This window comes from Chiloscyllium punctatum, chromosome 9 (assembly GCF_047496795.1).
Source record: "Chiloscyllium punctatum isolate Juve2018m chromosome 9, sChiPun1.3, whole genome shotgun sequence".
NCBI classification, from domain to species: Eukaryota; Metazoa; Chordata; class Chondrichthyes; order Orectolobiformes; family Hemiscylliidae; genus Chiloscyllium; species Chiloscyllium punctatum.
Window position 1 is genome coordinate 26,650,091 of NC_092747.1, and position 14,400 is coordinate 26,664,490.

Below are 14,400 nucleotides of genomic sequence, written 5' to 3' on the forward strand. Positions count from 1 at the left end.
TAGTTTTCCAAGAAGTTTGTTTTGAATTTATGCCCTTTCTGACTTTAAATGATTACAACTGTGAGAAACTTTGCAAGCCCTTAAAATACAATGTTTCTCATAGGTTCACTCTGCTTAATTAGAGGAATTAAAATACAGAAATAAATGTAATAGCTTGTACTGAGCTAGCGTTTTTGGCCTGAGTTTTTGGCATCAGCAATCCAGGCAAGGGTGGTGGAAACATGAGTGGACAATCAAAGTTTCCTTTCCATTCCATATGTTTTGCTCAGTTGTAATAGTACGAAATCAAGAGTGCAGTGCTGAAAAAGCACAGCAGGTCATGCATCATCTGAGGAGTTGGAGAATCTACGTTTTGGGCAGGTGCCTTTCATCAGGAATGAGGCTGGGAGCCTCGGGGGTGGAGAGATAAATGGGAGGGAGGTGTGGTTGGGGAGAAGGTAGCCGAGAGTGCAATTGGTGGATGGAGGTGGGGGTGAAGGTGACAGGTCAGAGATGAGGGTGGAGCGCATAGTGGGAAGGAAGATTGACAGGTGGGACAGGTCATGGGATGGTGCTGAGCTGGAAGGTTGGAACTGGGGTAAGGTGGGGGGTGGGGGGAGGAGAAGGGGAAATGAGGAAACTGGTGAAGTCCACATGGATGCCCTGAGGTTGAAGGGTCCCAAGGCGGAAGATGAGGCATTCTTCCTCCAGGCGTTGGGTAAGGAGGGAGTGGCGATGCAGGCGGCCCAGGACCTGCACGTCCTCAGCAGAGTGGGAGGGGGTGTTGAAATGCTCGGCAATGTGGCAACAGGATTGATTGGTGCGGGGGTTCTGGAGATGTTCCCTGAAGTGCTCTGCAAGAAGGCGTCCGAACCAACAAAACTTCATCACTTTCTTTGTCAGTATGGTGCCATTTTTGCTGAATCTAGGGGAGAGGATCAGCCATAAATCATTGGTAACAGCAACATATGTAGTAACATGGACACGGTCCTAAAAGCAGTAGTCAGGGGGTTAGGAAATCAAGAGCACTGTTCCCAAATTATACCCAGTGTCATGTCAGTCAGCATAAGAACAGGAGAATCAATCAACGGAGCACATAGCTGGAGAACTGATGTAGGAGGCCAGGTATCAGATTTCTGATGCATTGGAACCAGTTGAGGCAGGTGGGACTACAGACTGCATGGGTTATACCTTAACGAAATTAGGACTGATATCCTTGCAAGGAGATTTGGCAATATTGTTGAGCTTGGTTTATAGTCGCTTGCCAGGGGATGGGAAACTGAGGGGAACACAAATTGGAAGGGAATGAAAGGTGGTAATAGGAAGTAGAAAAGCAGTGACGGAAACTAGAAGACAGGAGAAATAAAGCCAAGTATTGAATGCGCCTCAAATGTGGAATGATGCAAAAAGGCAAAGGGCACTCACCTTGAATTCATGTAGCATTTGCAACAAGTTAGATGTTGTAAAGTTACAAATAGAGGTGACTGGTCATGACATAATTGTCGTTACTGATACACAGATGCAGAGTGACCAGGACTGGAAACTAAGTATTCAAGAATATTTGACATTCGGAGAGAATAGATGAGAAGGGAAAAAAGGAAGAGTTGTCTGAAGATATAAGATGGGATCAGTACATTAGTAAGGGAGGATCTCATAGGAAGAAAGTGAGAGTAATCTGTTTGCGCAGAAATGAGAAACAGCAAGGAGCAGGTTGGGGTTATTTACAGGCCACCAAGTAGGAGTGGTAGTTTGGGCCTTGATATAAATCATGAACTGTGAGCTTTTAGCATATGTAACACAGTAATCATTAGTGACTTCAATCTGCTTATAGACTGAGTAAACTAATTCAGCAATAAAGCAATGGAGTACATGTTTTTGGAGTGGTGGATGGTTTTCTAGAGCAGCATTTGAAGAGCTGACTAAGGACAGGTTATTTTGGATTTAATAATATACTATGAAACAGCTTAATTAATAATGTTAAAAAAAAGAAGATTTAAGGATGAGTGACAACAATATGATAGAATTTTACATTCCGGTTGAAAGGGATGGAGTTCAATCTGAAACAAGGATGTTAAAACTTGAATGTAAAGAAAACTATGAAAGACAAGTTGGCTGAGCTGGACTGGGTAACTACATTAAAAGGCATGACTATACATAGATAATAGACGAAAGTGAGGATTGCAGATGCTGGAGATTGGAATAGAGAGTGTGGTGCTGGAAAAGCACAACAGGTCAGACAGCATCTTGGATGCTGTGCTTTTCCAGCACCACACTCTGCACATAGATAATGGATAGTCTTTAAAGAACTACTAAATGGCTTACAGCAACATTACATTCCTTCAAGGTGAAACAACTCAAAATGGTCAGTCAATTGAGGCTGACAAAAGAACTTAAGGCTCATAAAATGGCCAGCAATTGTAATAAATCTGAGGATTGGGAAATTTTTAGAACTCTGCAAAGCAGGACCAAGAAACTGATAAGGAAAGGGCCAATAGAATACAAATGCAATCTAGCAAAGAAAACAAAAATAACTAAAACACTCAGCAAGTTTGCAAAAGACTAAATGTTTGGCTATGCAGAGTCCAGGAAAAATGATTTCAGGAGAATTTATAATGAAGAATGAAGGAATAGTACTGAAACAGAATGATTGATTTCTATTATCACTAAAGATAGTATGGGAAATCTCCCAGAATTAAAGATCAAAGCAACAGGGGAGAATGAAGTAATGAAGAAAATTAATACTGGTAGAAAAATCGTACTGGAGAAATTAATGGAGCCGAAAGTTAAAATACTTCCAAGAGCTAATAATCTGCATCCCAGAGTGTTGAAGGAGATAGCTGTAGAGATACTCGATGCATTTAGTAATTATCTTCCAAACTTCCATAGATTTGGGAATCTTTCCTGCAGACTTAAAACTTGCAAAAGTAACTCCACTATTTAAGAAAGGAGCAAGGAGACAAAAAAAGGGAACAAGAGTCCATCTACCTTATATTGTCAGTTTCCCCGAGTAACATTCTATCAAAAAGGATGTGATAAAAGTACACTGGATAAAAAATGATCTGATTCATCACAATCAGCATAGATGCGTGTTAGACAAACATGTTAAGAGTTTATTTTTTGTTAATGTTACTAACAAAATTGAAAATGGGAAGTCAATGGACACTGCATACTTGGATTTCAGAGGCTTTTGATAAGGCATCCCAGGGGAGATTGTTCAGCCAAATTAAAGGCTATGGAATGAGAGGTAATGTACTGGTATAGATTAGGGACTGGTTAACAGGCAGAATTAGAGAGTAGGAATAATGAGGTCATTCTCACTGTTGGCAGACTGTGACTTGCGGGTTACCACAACCATCAGTACTGAGTCCCAGCTGTTCACAAAAAAAATCAATGATTTGGATGTGGGGACTAAATGCAGCATTCTCAAATTTGCAGATGATACAAAGTAAAGCAGAAATATGTGTTATGATACATATATAAAATGCTTTCAGGAGGATCTGGACAGATTTAATAACTGGATAAAAACATAGCAGCTGGAATATTAAGTGAAAAAAATGGAAGGGTATCCACTTTGATAGAAAGAACAGATGTACACAGTATTTTTTAAAATGGTGAGAAATTGAAAAATTCCTGAAAAGATGTGGCAACAGCACCATTCAATATTTTGAACAGAGACAGAGAGGGAGGAAAGATTGGAGGTTACAATAAGATTGGTCATGATTCTACAGAATGACAGAACAGACTTGTGGGGCTGAACAGTTTACTCCTGCTTCCAATTTGCATTCATAATTCTGACATTGGCCTTTTTACAGGTTGGGTACTTGAAAATGGCAGTGTGGGTTATCATGCGTGATGTTTTTGGATGGGACAAGATAATTAAACTCGTGTTTCTGGCACCCCTGTTGATGTAAGAATGGTAGAAGGAGCAGGAAAACATGAAACCCAGAGGATTGCAGTAATGTTTAGCAGGTAGCTTCACCAGGAGAGATGCGTCCTGATGAGGCAGGTAAACAAGCATGGAAATACATCTGAGGTCTCTTGCAAATGCTAGATTGAAGAGTTTGCAGCTAGTAGGGCTGCTGCTGTGAAGGGTGTTCTTTGCCACACAATTGGTTTTTGTTACTCTGCCAGCCTTTTATCTTGGTGGTATCTTTATTTGTACATAAATCCTTCAGCTCTAATTGTCTTCTGTGGCAGGGTCTACTTGCGGCAGGGTCTCTTTCCAATGGCAAGAAAATTATAACTATATTGGAAGCTAAATCTTTGCACGGTGGAACTGGCTGTCTGCTTAGTTGAGTTACCAACTTACTTCCTGGTCCTCCTCAGAAGTTATCCAAATAATAGAAATGTGTCAGAAAGGCATTCTAATGTGGCTTTCACCTCATCAACTTCTACTGACCTGGGAAAATGGAGTCCTTTCACTGTCAGGGAGAACAAAATCACATTTCACACCATTCTCAAAACACATCTTTCAAATTTACTGACCTTATATGAATACAGCACCTTGCAGGTAAGGGGATACATCCGCAATGTGCCAGAAGGACTTGAGCTGCTATCATCGAACACATCCATATTGTCCTCATATTCCTCACCATCATCCTTTTCAAGATTCAGAGTGCCCTGCATACAGCATTAAGAATCACAGGCGGTCAATTATTACACTAATCCACTGATAAATCATGTTTTGCAAGGTGTCACAACTGAAGAGTGGCAGGAATGATAAAAAGATCATCCTACTTTAATAATTACATACCCAGGAATTAAATAGGGTTTTCAATTCATTGAGCATGCTCCATTATTGTGTTAACATTGTAATTTTTATTGATTTCACTTCTGACCTTTCCCTAACTCTCCTAATGCTGCCATATCATCATTATATATTTATTTTAAAACAGCTCAATTATTTTATATCTGTGCCTTTCTCCAAAACTTCATTTCGTATATTTGTAACTAGCTGGGTGAACAAAAAAAACTCCTGGAGTTATTTTGAATTACCTTAGCTTGATCTGAAGATTAATCTTACCTTGTTATGGATCTGTCTGTCTATGGTCTGAAGACCTTATTATATCTATTTTCAATCACTTATTAGGACCCTGGCAAAACCAAAAGTACTATTCTCTAATTGCCAGAAAGGAGGTGTCTATCCTTTAATTGTCTGAAACAAAAATCAGATCTTCCTTATCAATTTGGGTCAAGCGATTATAATCCAAGTTTACCCAGTGTTCAATCAAATCTCAGTTCTTTTGTTTTAGATTACTCACCTGCTGAATGTTTACCAAGTCTCATCTGTCTTTCCCAAGATGACGTACTGAAAATTTATCACAATATTGTAAACACCAGTATCATCAATGACAGAGGAGCTGAGCACATCAGCGCAAAAGACCAGGCTGAAGCATTTGCACCAAGCTTCTTTCAGTAGCAATGAGTGGATGATCCATCTTGGCCTCCTCCACAGGTTCCCAGCTACACAGATGCCAGACTTCAGCCAATTTGGTTTATTTCATGAAATATCAAGAAATGGCTGAAGGCACTGGATACTGCAAAGACTATGGGCCTGAACTATTCTGCCAATAATACTGAAGATTCGTGCTCCAGAATTCGCCGTGCCCTTAGCCAAGCTGTTCCAGAACAACAACACTGGCATCCAGTTGACAATATGAAAAACTACCAAGATATACCCTGCAGAGAAAAAAAAAGGACAAATTCGACCCAACTATCACTGTATCACCAGTCTACTCTTGATCTGCAGTAAAGTAATGGAAGGGATCAATAATGTTAGGAATAAGCAGTTACCTGATAATCACCTGTTCTGTGACATATAAATTAGATCCTGCCAGGGCCACTCAATTCCTGACATGATTACAGCTTGGTTCAGACAGAGACAAAAGAGCTGACCAGAGTTAAGAGAAATGGTTCTTGATATCATGGCCATATTTGCTCATGTGGAATCAGGAGCCCAAGTAAAGCTGGAGTCAATGGAAATTATGAAAATTCCATTGACGTTTGGAGCCATAACTATAATAGTTGTGGTTGATGAATGCCAGTCATCTTAGCTCCAGGGCATCTCTGCAGGAGTTCCTCAGGGTAGTGTCCTAGGCCCAATCATCTTCAGTTGCTTTTTCAATGAACCTCCGTCCATCACAAGGCCAGAGTGGGAAGTTCACTGATGATTACACAATGATCAGGACCATGTGCAACTCCTTAGGTACTGAAGCAATACATGTCAGAATGCTGCAGATCTGAACAATGTCCAGGCTTGGGCTGACAAGTGATAAGTGACACTTGTGCTACACAAGTGCTAGGCAATGACAATCTCCAACAAGAAAGAATGCAACCATTGCCCATTGACATTTAACAGCACTGTCACTGCTGAATCCCACAGTGTCAACATCCTGGAGAGTTATCATTAACCAGAAGTTGAACTGGACTTGCCATTTAATACTGTGACTGCAACAATAGGTCAGAGGCTAGGAATCCACTTTCTGACTCCCCACAGCTTGCCCAACCAGAAGCCACAAGTCAGAAGTGTGCTGGAATATTCCCCATTTGCCTGGATTAGTGCAGTTTCAACAACAGTTAAGAAGCTTGACACCACCCAGGACAGCAGCCTTCTTGACTGGCACAACATTTGTAAACATTCACACCCTTCACCACAAGGCTCCTTAGACAGTATCATATAACCCACAAACATTATCAACAGAAAGGAGAAGGTCCTTATCAGGAGAAAACATTGACACCATCCATGTACAGGGAGGCCTTGACCAGCAGGCCTCTGCTACCTGGAATAGTCACCCCTCTCAGACTTGACAAAAGGTTCTATACAATGTACAGAGAAGGCCGTAGATATGGGGGAATACCAGCACAACCACCAAGTTCCCTCGTGGGAAGTGCTCTCAAAAATGTGCTTTGGGGAGGGAATCTGCAATTGATTCTGAATGCTCCACAGCAGCATCAGTAGTGCAGTCGCGATCTATGGGTAGGAATCAAAGTTTTACGATCAGATGTGGAATCAGCCAGGGTGCCCACTTTCTTCTGCCTTATCCGTACATTGTATAGAACCTTTTGCCAAGCCTGAGAGTGGTGACTATTCTAGGTAGCAGAGGCCTGCTGGTCAAGGCCTCCCTGTACATGGATGGTGTCAATGTTTTCTGCTTGGATCCACAATCAGTATGCAGACTCACGAGCATCTGCGACTAGTTCAAATTAACCTCAGAAACAAAGGTAACTTGAGGCAAGAGTGAGGTCACTGTCTTTGGGAATTGGGCCGATTCTTTACCCTCTTCACTGTCAGGTCAGATTACCTGAAAGTGTTGGGAATATGGTTTGGACGGGCCAGGTTGTGCACCAAAATTTGGGAGCAGCGAATTGCCATGGTGAGACTTAAATCTGGCAGGTGGGGGAACCATGCCCTTATCATTGTGGATAAAACCTTGGTTATCAGGTGTGAGGTATTGTCAGAGTTATTGTATGCGATGCAGGTTGGGCTATTCTGAGCCTGCACCACTGCAGTCACCCGAGCCACTGCATCTGGAGGTCAAAGGTGAATTGTGTTCACGGGGCCACCATGTAAAAAGCTCCAGTCGGGGGGGGGGGGGGGGGGGGGGGGGGGAAAGAGATGAGGAAGCCGACGTATCCAACGCCACCCTCATCCTGATAGCTACCTTTGTGTGTGGTTGCATCAAGTTGTGTGTAGACCCCTTGGTGCACAAACACCTAGCAACAGTACGTACTGAGTTTCTACCCATTTCCCCTGTTGTGAAGGGAGGGTCTAGCCTCATTGTCGTGTATGAACCAGTTCCAATTAGGGAATACACAATAATTCCTATGCCAACTGGCAAATATCTAATCAGTATTAGCCATATTCGCCAACAAACCTTCCGAAAGGCAAAGCACTGAAAATATCTTAACAATGTATGAAAGCAAATGAAAATAAAGAACTGATCCATCTTGTCAACTGTTAAGTCTGATTATATTTTTGTGAAATCCTGGAGATATTTTTCTTGATTAAACTCATGATATAAATGTGAGTTAACTGAAGTGATTTATTTACAGTGTGTGGTAAATTTTGAGAGCATGATATTTTAAAGAATAGAATCCTACAGAAATTTTGACATTAACAACATTCAAATCTTCAATGCAATGGTTTTCAATGGTTTCAGATGGAGATTACATTGAATGCAGGGTTGACCAGAATGTAAGTTCAAGAAAATGTGCCTTGCTATTTTGAGGTGAAACATTAAACATTAAGAGACTTGTCTGTCAATTGAAGTGGATGTAAACGTCTCCTTGGCACTATTAAAACAAAACATGACACACCAGCCAAAATCCATACCTTAACCATCAGGAAAAACACATTAACTGGTAACATTCAAGGACTTTGCCCGAAACGTCGATTTTGAAGCTCCTTGGATGTTGCCTGAACTGCTGTGCTCTTCCAGCACCACTAATCCAGAATCTGGTGACATTCAAGGTCATTGCTATTTTTGGGATCTTGCAGCATGTTGCATTTGCCAACTAAAATGTGCTACACTATAAGTAACTTTAATTACATTGTGAAGTACTTTAAGCAATGTCCTGAGATTGTGAAAGGTACAATGCAAATGGAAATTAGTTTGCTTTCTGACAACAAACGTTTAATTGTTTGAGTTGTCATGTCATTGACTTTCCTTTCCATTGCATTCTACCTTCAGAGATGATTTGGAAATCATAATGAATATTCATAAAATGTATTCACAAAAGACTAGAAGGTTTAATCATTTTAAAAGGCTTTTTGCATAATACCGGTGTATGATTAAAGTGTTTTAAATCATCTGCACTGCCCATGACACAAAACGTTAACATTACAATCAAACAAACTGATGAATCTTTTATGGCAGGTTGACAACAGAAATACTAAACAGATGCTTACGCTGAAACTCTTTGTGAAATCTATTTTTCTATTCAAGAAAGTGGGTCTCTTTCAGTTAGTTCTTCCATAAATATTGCTACAAGTTTAGGGAAAATCCAGGAGGCATGCACTTGTTTTGCCTTTGTGATTACAGTGAATGAAAAAATAATCTATTTTTAAAAAATTAATCACGATTAGAATTTTGTCTAAATTTATGATGGAATTACTAGCACTGAGTAATGCAATAGATATCCTGAAGGCAAAGAGAAAATGCAACAGCCTTGCAGATAATTAAAATATGCCTCCAGTTCAAAAACCTAGGAGATAACTGGATCTATTCAATTTTAATTTATATTTATTTTATATAACAACTTTTGCTGTCAATTTATTTTGCATCAATAACTCCTTGTAGTTATAGGTACTTTTCCTGTAATAGATCACCCTAAGGTTTCACTGGAGCTTTTTAAAGCAAAGTACGACACAATGTTACATAAGGCAGTATGAGGGAAAATGTCCAATATCTTAGTCAAGAGATAGATATTGAGGAGCATCTCAAAAGTAGTAGAGGGATGGAGAGGTTTCTAGAAGAAATTTGAGAGCTTAGGACAAAAGCAGCTAAAGGCACAGCGCTAACAAGTGAAGCGACTAACATTTGGGATAGTCAAGAGGGCAACATTAGATGAAAGAAGATATTTCAGTGGGTTTTGACGGATTTTGTGGCACAGTAGAGTGATCCCACCTCTGAGCCAGAAGGCCTGGATTCAAGTCCCACCTAGTCCAGATGAGTGCAAGAACATCTCTGAACAGGTTGAATAGGAAGAGGATCAAAGCTTATTAGAGGAGCCGGAGAATGGGGATGAGAAACACATCTGTGATGATCAAACGGGCTGAATGAGCTAATTCTGCTCTGATATCTTACGATTAGAAAATAACTATACCAGAGGGTTGTAAGGACAGCGAGGGTTACAGACAGTGGAAAGGGTAAAACCATGGAAGGGATCATAGAATCCCTGCAGTGTAGGAGAGGCCATTTGGCCTATCAAGTCTGCGCTGACCTGTCAAACAGCACCTCACCCAAACCCAGGCTTCTAGCCTATCTCTGCATTTACCATGGCCAATCCACCTGACCTGCCCATCTTTGGACTGTGGGAGGAAGCCTGAGCACCTGGAGGAAACCCATGCAGACACAGGAAGAATATGCAAGCTCCACAGAGACAGTCACCCAAGGGTGGAATTGAGCCTGGGTCCCTGGTGCTATTTGATAGCAGAACTCACTACTGAGCCATCATGCCGCTCCAAGGACTTTTATACAGGCATGGCTCACAGTCAGAGTCATACAGCATGGAAACTGACCACACTCACCAAGCTTCCTTAATTGAATTAGTCCTATTTGCCTGCATAAAGTTGCAATTATACTCAACTTTACCACTTCCTCTGGCAGCTCATTCCAGAAACAAGTCACCTTCTGTCTGAAAAGGTTGCAGCTCAAGTTCCTTTTAAATCTTTCCCCTCTCAACATAAACCAGCAATTTTGGAGTCCTTTACCCTAGGTAAAAAACTTTAGCTATTCACCTTATCTATGTCCCTCATGATTTTATAAATCTCTATAAGGTCACCCCTCAGCTTTTGATGCTCCAAACCCTCCAGTCTTCATAGCATCCTTGTAAATCTTTTTTGCACCCTTTCCTGTTTAATGACATCCTTCCTTTAATAGGGTGACCAGAATGTACACAGTATTCCAAAAGTGGCCTCACCAATGTCCTGTAGAGCTGCAACGTGATAGCCCAACTCCAATACTCAATGCTCTGACCAATGAAGGCAAACTTGTCAAACGTTTTCTTCACCGCTGTCCACTTGGAATTATGTTCCTGCATCCCTAGGTCTCTGTTAGACAACACCCCCTCAGGTCCTACTCAGGCCAGAGTTTTATTAATTTTGTTATGATCTTGGTGGAGACTAGGAACTTTTACTAAATGATTACAAAATCCCTGTTATTTACTACAAAAATGAAGCCACAAAATTCCGTGATATAAAATAGAAGCATTTTTACTGTACATGACTTAAACAAATCAAATACTAATGCTACTTTAGATAAACTCCTATATGCAACATCCAGAATGAACACAGTTAAACAGGCAAACTGTAGTCAATTGAACTGTAAGTTATGTATTGAGTGGCATAAAAATTAACAGATCTTCCAGCATCTGCCATTAGTAGTTGTTTTTTTGTTTCATATCTTACAGATTAGTTTGACAATCCTTACAGCATATGGGTCCTCAGATTCAGATCTATCTTTTTAGATATACTAATTAGGTCAATTTACCAAAAGATTGGATTGCCAAATCTGTTTATTTTTCCTACAGAAACTGGAGCTTTGCTTTAGCTTTTGTTTCCCTATCCAGTTGTCCTGCTCAATTCAAGTTCTCAAAAACTTGAAACTTTACAAGTATAGATTCCCTTACAATTGGGAGACAAAATTTCAATTAGATGACAACTTGGTTTGCACATCTGAAAACTAACTGCTTCAGTACTATTCATCTAATTTGGCAGTCTGTATGTGTAAATTGAAGTGAGCTGTAATAGTTCACTGGGAGCTAAGTTCAACAGGTGAATATAATTCATAAGCTTCAACATTACCTTTAACTGTAATGACCCATATATTCAGAGTCATCCTTTCTTCACAGTACTAATATGTGCAAGAGAAACATTATAGAATATTTAATGGAGACAAATGGAGTCTTGCAATCAACTGACGAGTAGACAAAAGACTTTCACCTGTTTTCTGTATGGCATTTCGATCCCAAGCACAGGTGGGTAATGATGGCAAGCGGGTGGGGGTGGGGGTGGTGGGGCATGGAGAAGGAGGATGACACGAAGGTTACAGGGAATTGTTGGGATCATCAACAGTAAAGGTTTGGATCTGTGGGTTTTCCCTCCCCTCACCAATTTGATAGCGGGTGCCGATGAATGAGGATCCCTTCTGGAAGCCTGCCAGAAAATATACAAGGGTGGCTGCAAATTAAGGGTATCAATTGATGCAGTTAAAGGCAGCCTCCACAAGCCTCTTGCCACATACTTAATTAGGGTTATTGCAGGAAAGCAGTGGGGTCCCCACCTGCTACCCTTACACCTGATCAAATACTCCCTCCTGACATGGGGGAAGAGCATTAAATTACACCCATGTTTGTGAACTTTACAATTGATATGACAAAATTATCTGTTCTTCTGCCCTGGAAGCGAAGTTTTATCTATGCAGGTTCTGAAAATTCTTCGAATACCTTTATTTGGCAAACATTCCTACTAAACTATATGTTCAATCAGCAAGATAAATTCCAGACTACTAGTGTTAACTTGCTTGCATTGAAAGTATCTGGACACAATACTTTAATGAACAATTCTATATTAAATATGCAATGATTTAAGGTGCATCAATTTCACATTAAATCTGCAGCTGGTTTGCTATGTATTAACTACCTAAAATCATGAAATTCACACTAAAAAAGAAGCCTCTGACTGTAACATTTTCTTTATTAGCAGAGTCTAGCTTTAATGAATCAATCTGAGAGTATATGTATGATATAAAAAGGTACATGAATAACTTCACTTTTACAACATTAGTTTCAGAACAGAATCAAAAAGTAACTGATTCAAAATCTGTCTGTAATGTATTGTCTACATATACTGATGAATAGCTCCTATCAATTATTTAGCTGGAAATGGCACCACAATTTGTAAATGTCAGAAAGAGTTGCACGATAAATAAATGTTAGATGTGGTATATATAGTGCGGTCACGATAATAAGCCGTGAATAACTCACCTCCTAACTCCCCAAAGCCTGTCCACCATCTTCAAGGCACAAGTATGTTGGAATACTGCCACTGGTTTTGATGAGTGCAGCTGCAACACCCTCAAGAAGCTTGACACCATCCAGGACAAAGCAGCCCTTTTGATTGGCACCACATCCACAAACATTCACTTTCTCCACTACCACTGCACAGTAGTAGCAGTGTGTAGCATCTACAAGATGTACTGCAGAAATTCACCAATGCTCCTTCCAAATTCAGGACCATTACCATTTGGAGGGAGAAGGGCATGACACACACAGGAAGATCACCACCTGCACGTTCGTCTCTAAGCCACTCACCATCCTGACTTGGAAAAATATTGCTGTTCCTTCAGTGTCATTAGATCAAAATCTTTGAACTTTCTCCCTTATAACATTGTGGGTTAACCTACAGCAAATGGACTGCTACAGTTCAATAAGCTCACCACCACCTTCTCAGGAGTAACTAGGGATAGGCAATAAACATTGGTCCATCAGTGATGTTTACATCACATGAATGAATAACAAAACAGGAAGTGACTAACAGAAGAGGCCATTGCATTGTTCAAGCAGAAACAGGCTAAATATTGGAAGTGGCAAAAGATGCAAGGCTATGTAGAATTCATAACATGAATTGCACATTACATGGCAGACACAAGCAAGCCACAACCCACAAATTTTTAAACAGCCAATCCAAAAATCAAAGTCACAGTTTTTTTAAAATTTAATCTTCCTTCTGAGAGAGATTAGCTCTTCTCCACAGAAAATTAAACTTAATTTGTGATAAAAGCTGCGCCAACTCGGAATGCCTCAATCTCTGCTCAATTGAATTGCTTCTCCTCATCAGCAGTGTGGATCTTGTTCTATTATTTGTAACTCCTCACATACTGAAGCAGTTGTGCCTGCACGCAGTAAAATTTGGATGCCATTCAGGCTGGAGTTAATAAGTTTAAAGTAACATTCACGTAAGTGCCAAGTAGTGAGTATCTCCAACAAGAGAGAATCTAACCATCTCCTCATAACTGTCAATGGAATTACCATTGGTGATTCACTCACTATCGACATCCTGCAGGTTATCCCTGACCAGAAAGCTAACTCGACTCACCATATGTTCTGGTTACAAGAGAAGGTCAGAGGCTGGGAATGTGGGAACAAGAAACTTAGCAGCTGACTCATCAAAGGCTGACCATGTCTACAAGCATTATAACTGAATACTCTCCACCATCCCAGGCAAAGCAACCTGCTTGACCAGTATTCAAACACCTTAAACAAGTATTGTCATTCCCTCCATGACAAATGCAGTATTATGTACTGTCACCACAGTGACTTACCAAGGCAATAACAAACCAGTGACCATTAGTAACATAGGTTGAAAACCGTTTCCAATTAAACAGATTTTTAAAGAATATTTGCAGAAAATGAAAACTCTTGGGACCCACAATCCATAAACATGTAATTTCTATATCAAATACTTGACAACTTGTTAAGCTTGCCTGATAAAAATGGACAATTTTCATATCCAAATAAAATATATCTATTGAATCACTATCAATGGCAAAGAAAATGAAATTGAAATGGACAGAAATTGGAATCATCATTTTTAAATTTAATAAAACATAATCTTGTCAGTTAAGTCTGTGCTGAGATGATGATTCATTACTAGGTCTTAACCCAACAGTCTTGTGTTCAGTTTTGTGTTGTAGGATAGCA

The 14,400-nt window shown here is 40.2% G+C and overlaps 1 protein-coding gene across 9 annotated transcripts in view; it reads right to left on the minus strand.

Moving 5' to 3' along the window:
* LOC140481231 (F-BAR and double SH3 domains protein 2-like) overlaps positions 1-14,400 on the minus strand; it is a 245,079-nt gene that overhangs the window by 39,715 nt on the left and 190,964 nt on the right. For all 9 annotated transcript variants that reach the window (XM_072577095.1, XM_072577094.1, XM_072577100.1 and 6 more), the window contains one exon: positions 4,465-4,599. In XM_072577095.1, the coding sequence (XP_072433196.1) occupies positions 4,465-4,599 (135 nt within the window). The remainder of the gene's footprint in view (positions 1-4,464; positions 4,600-14,400) is intronic.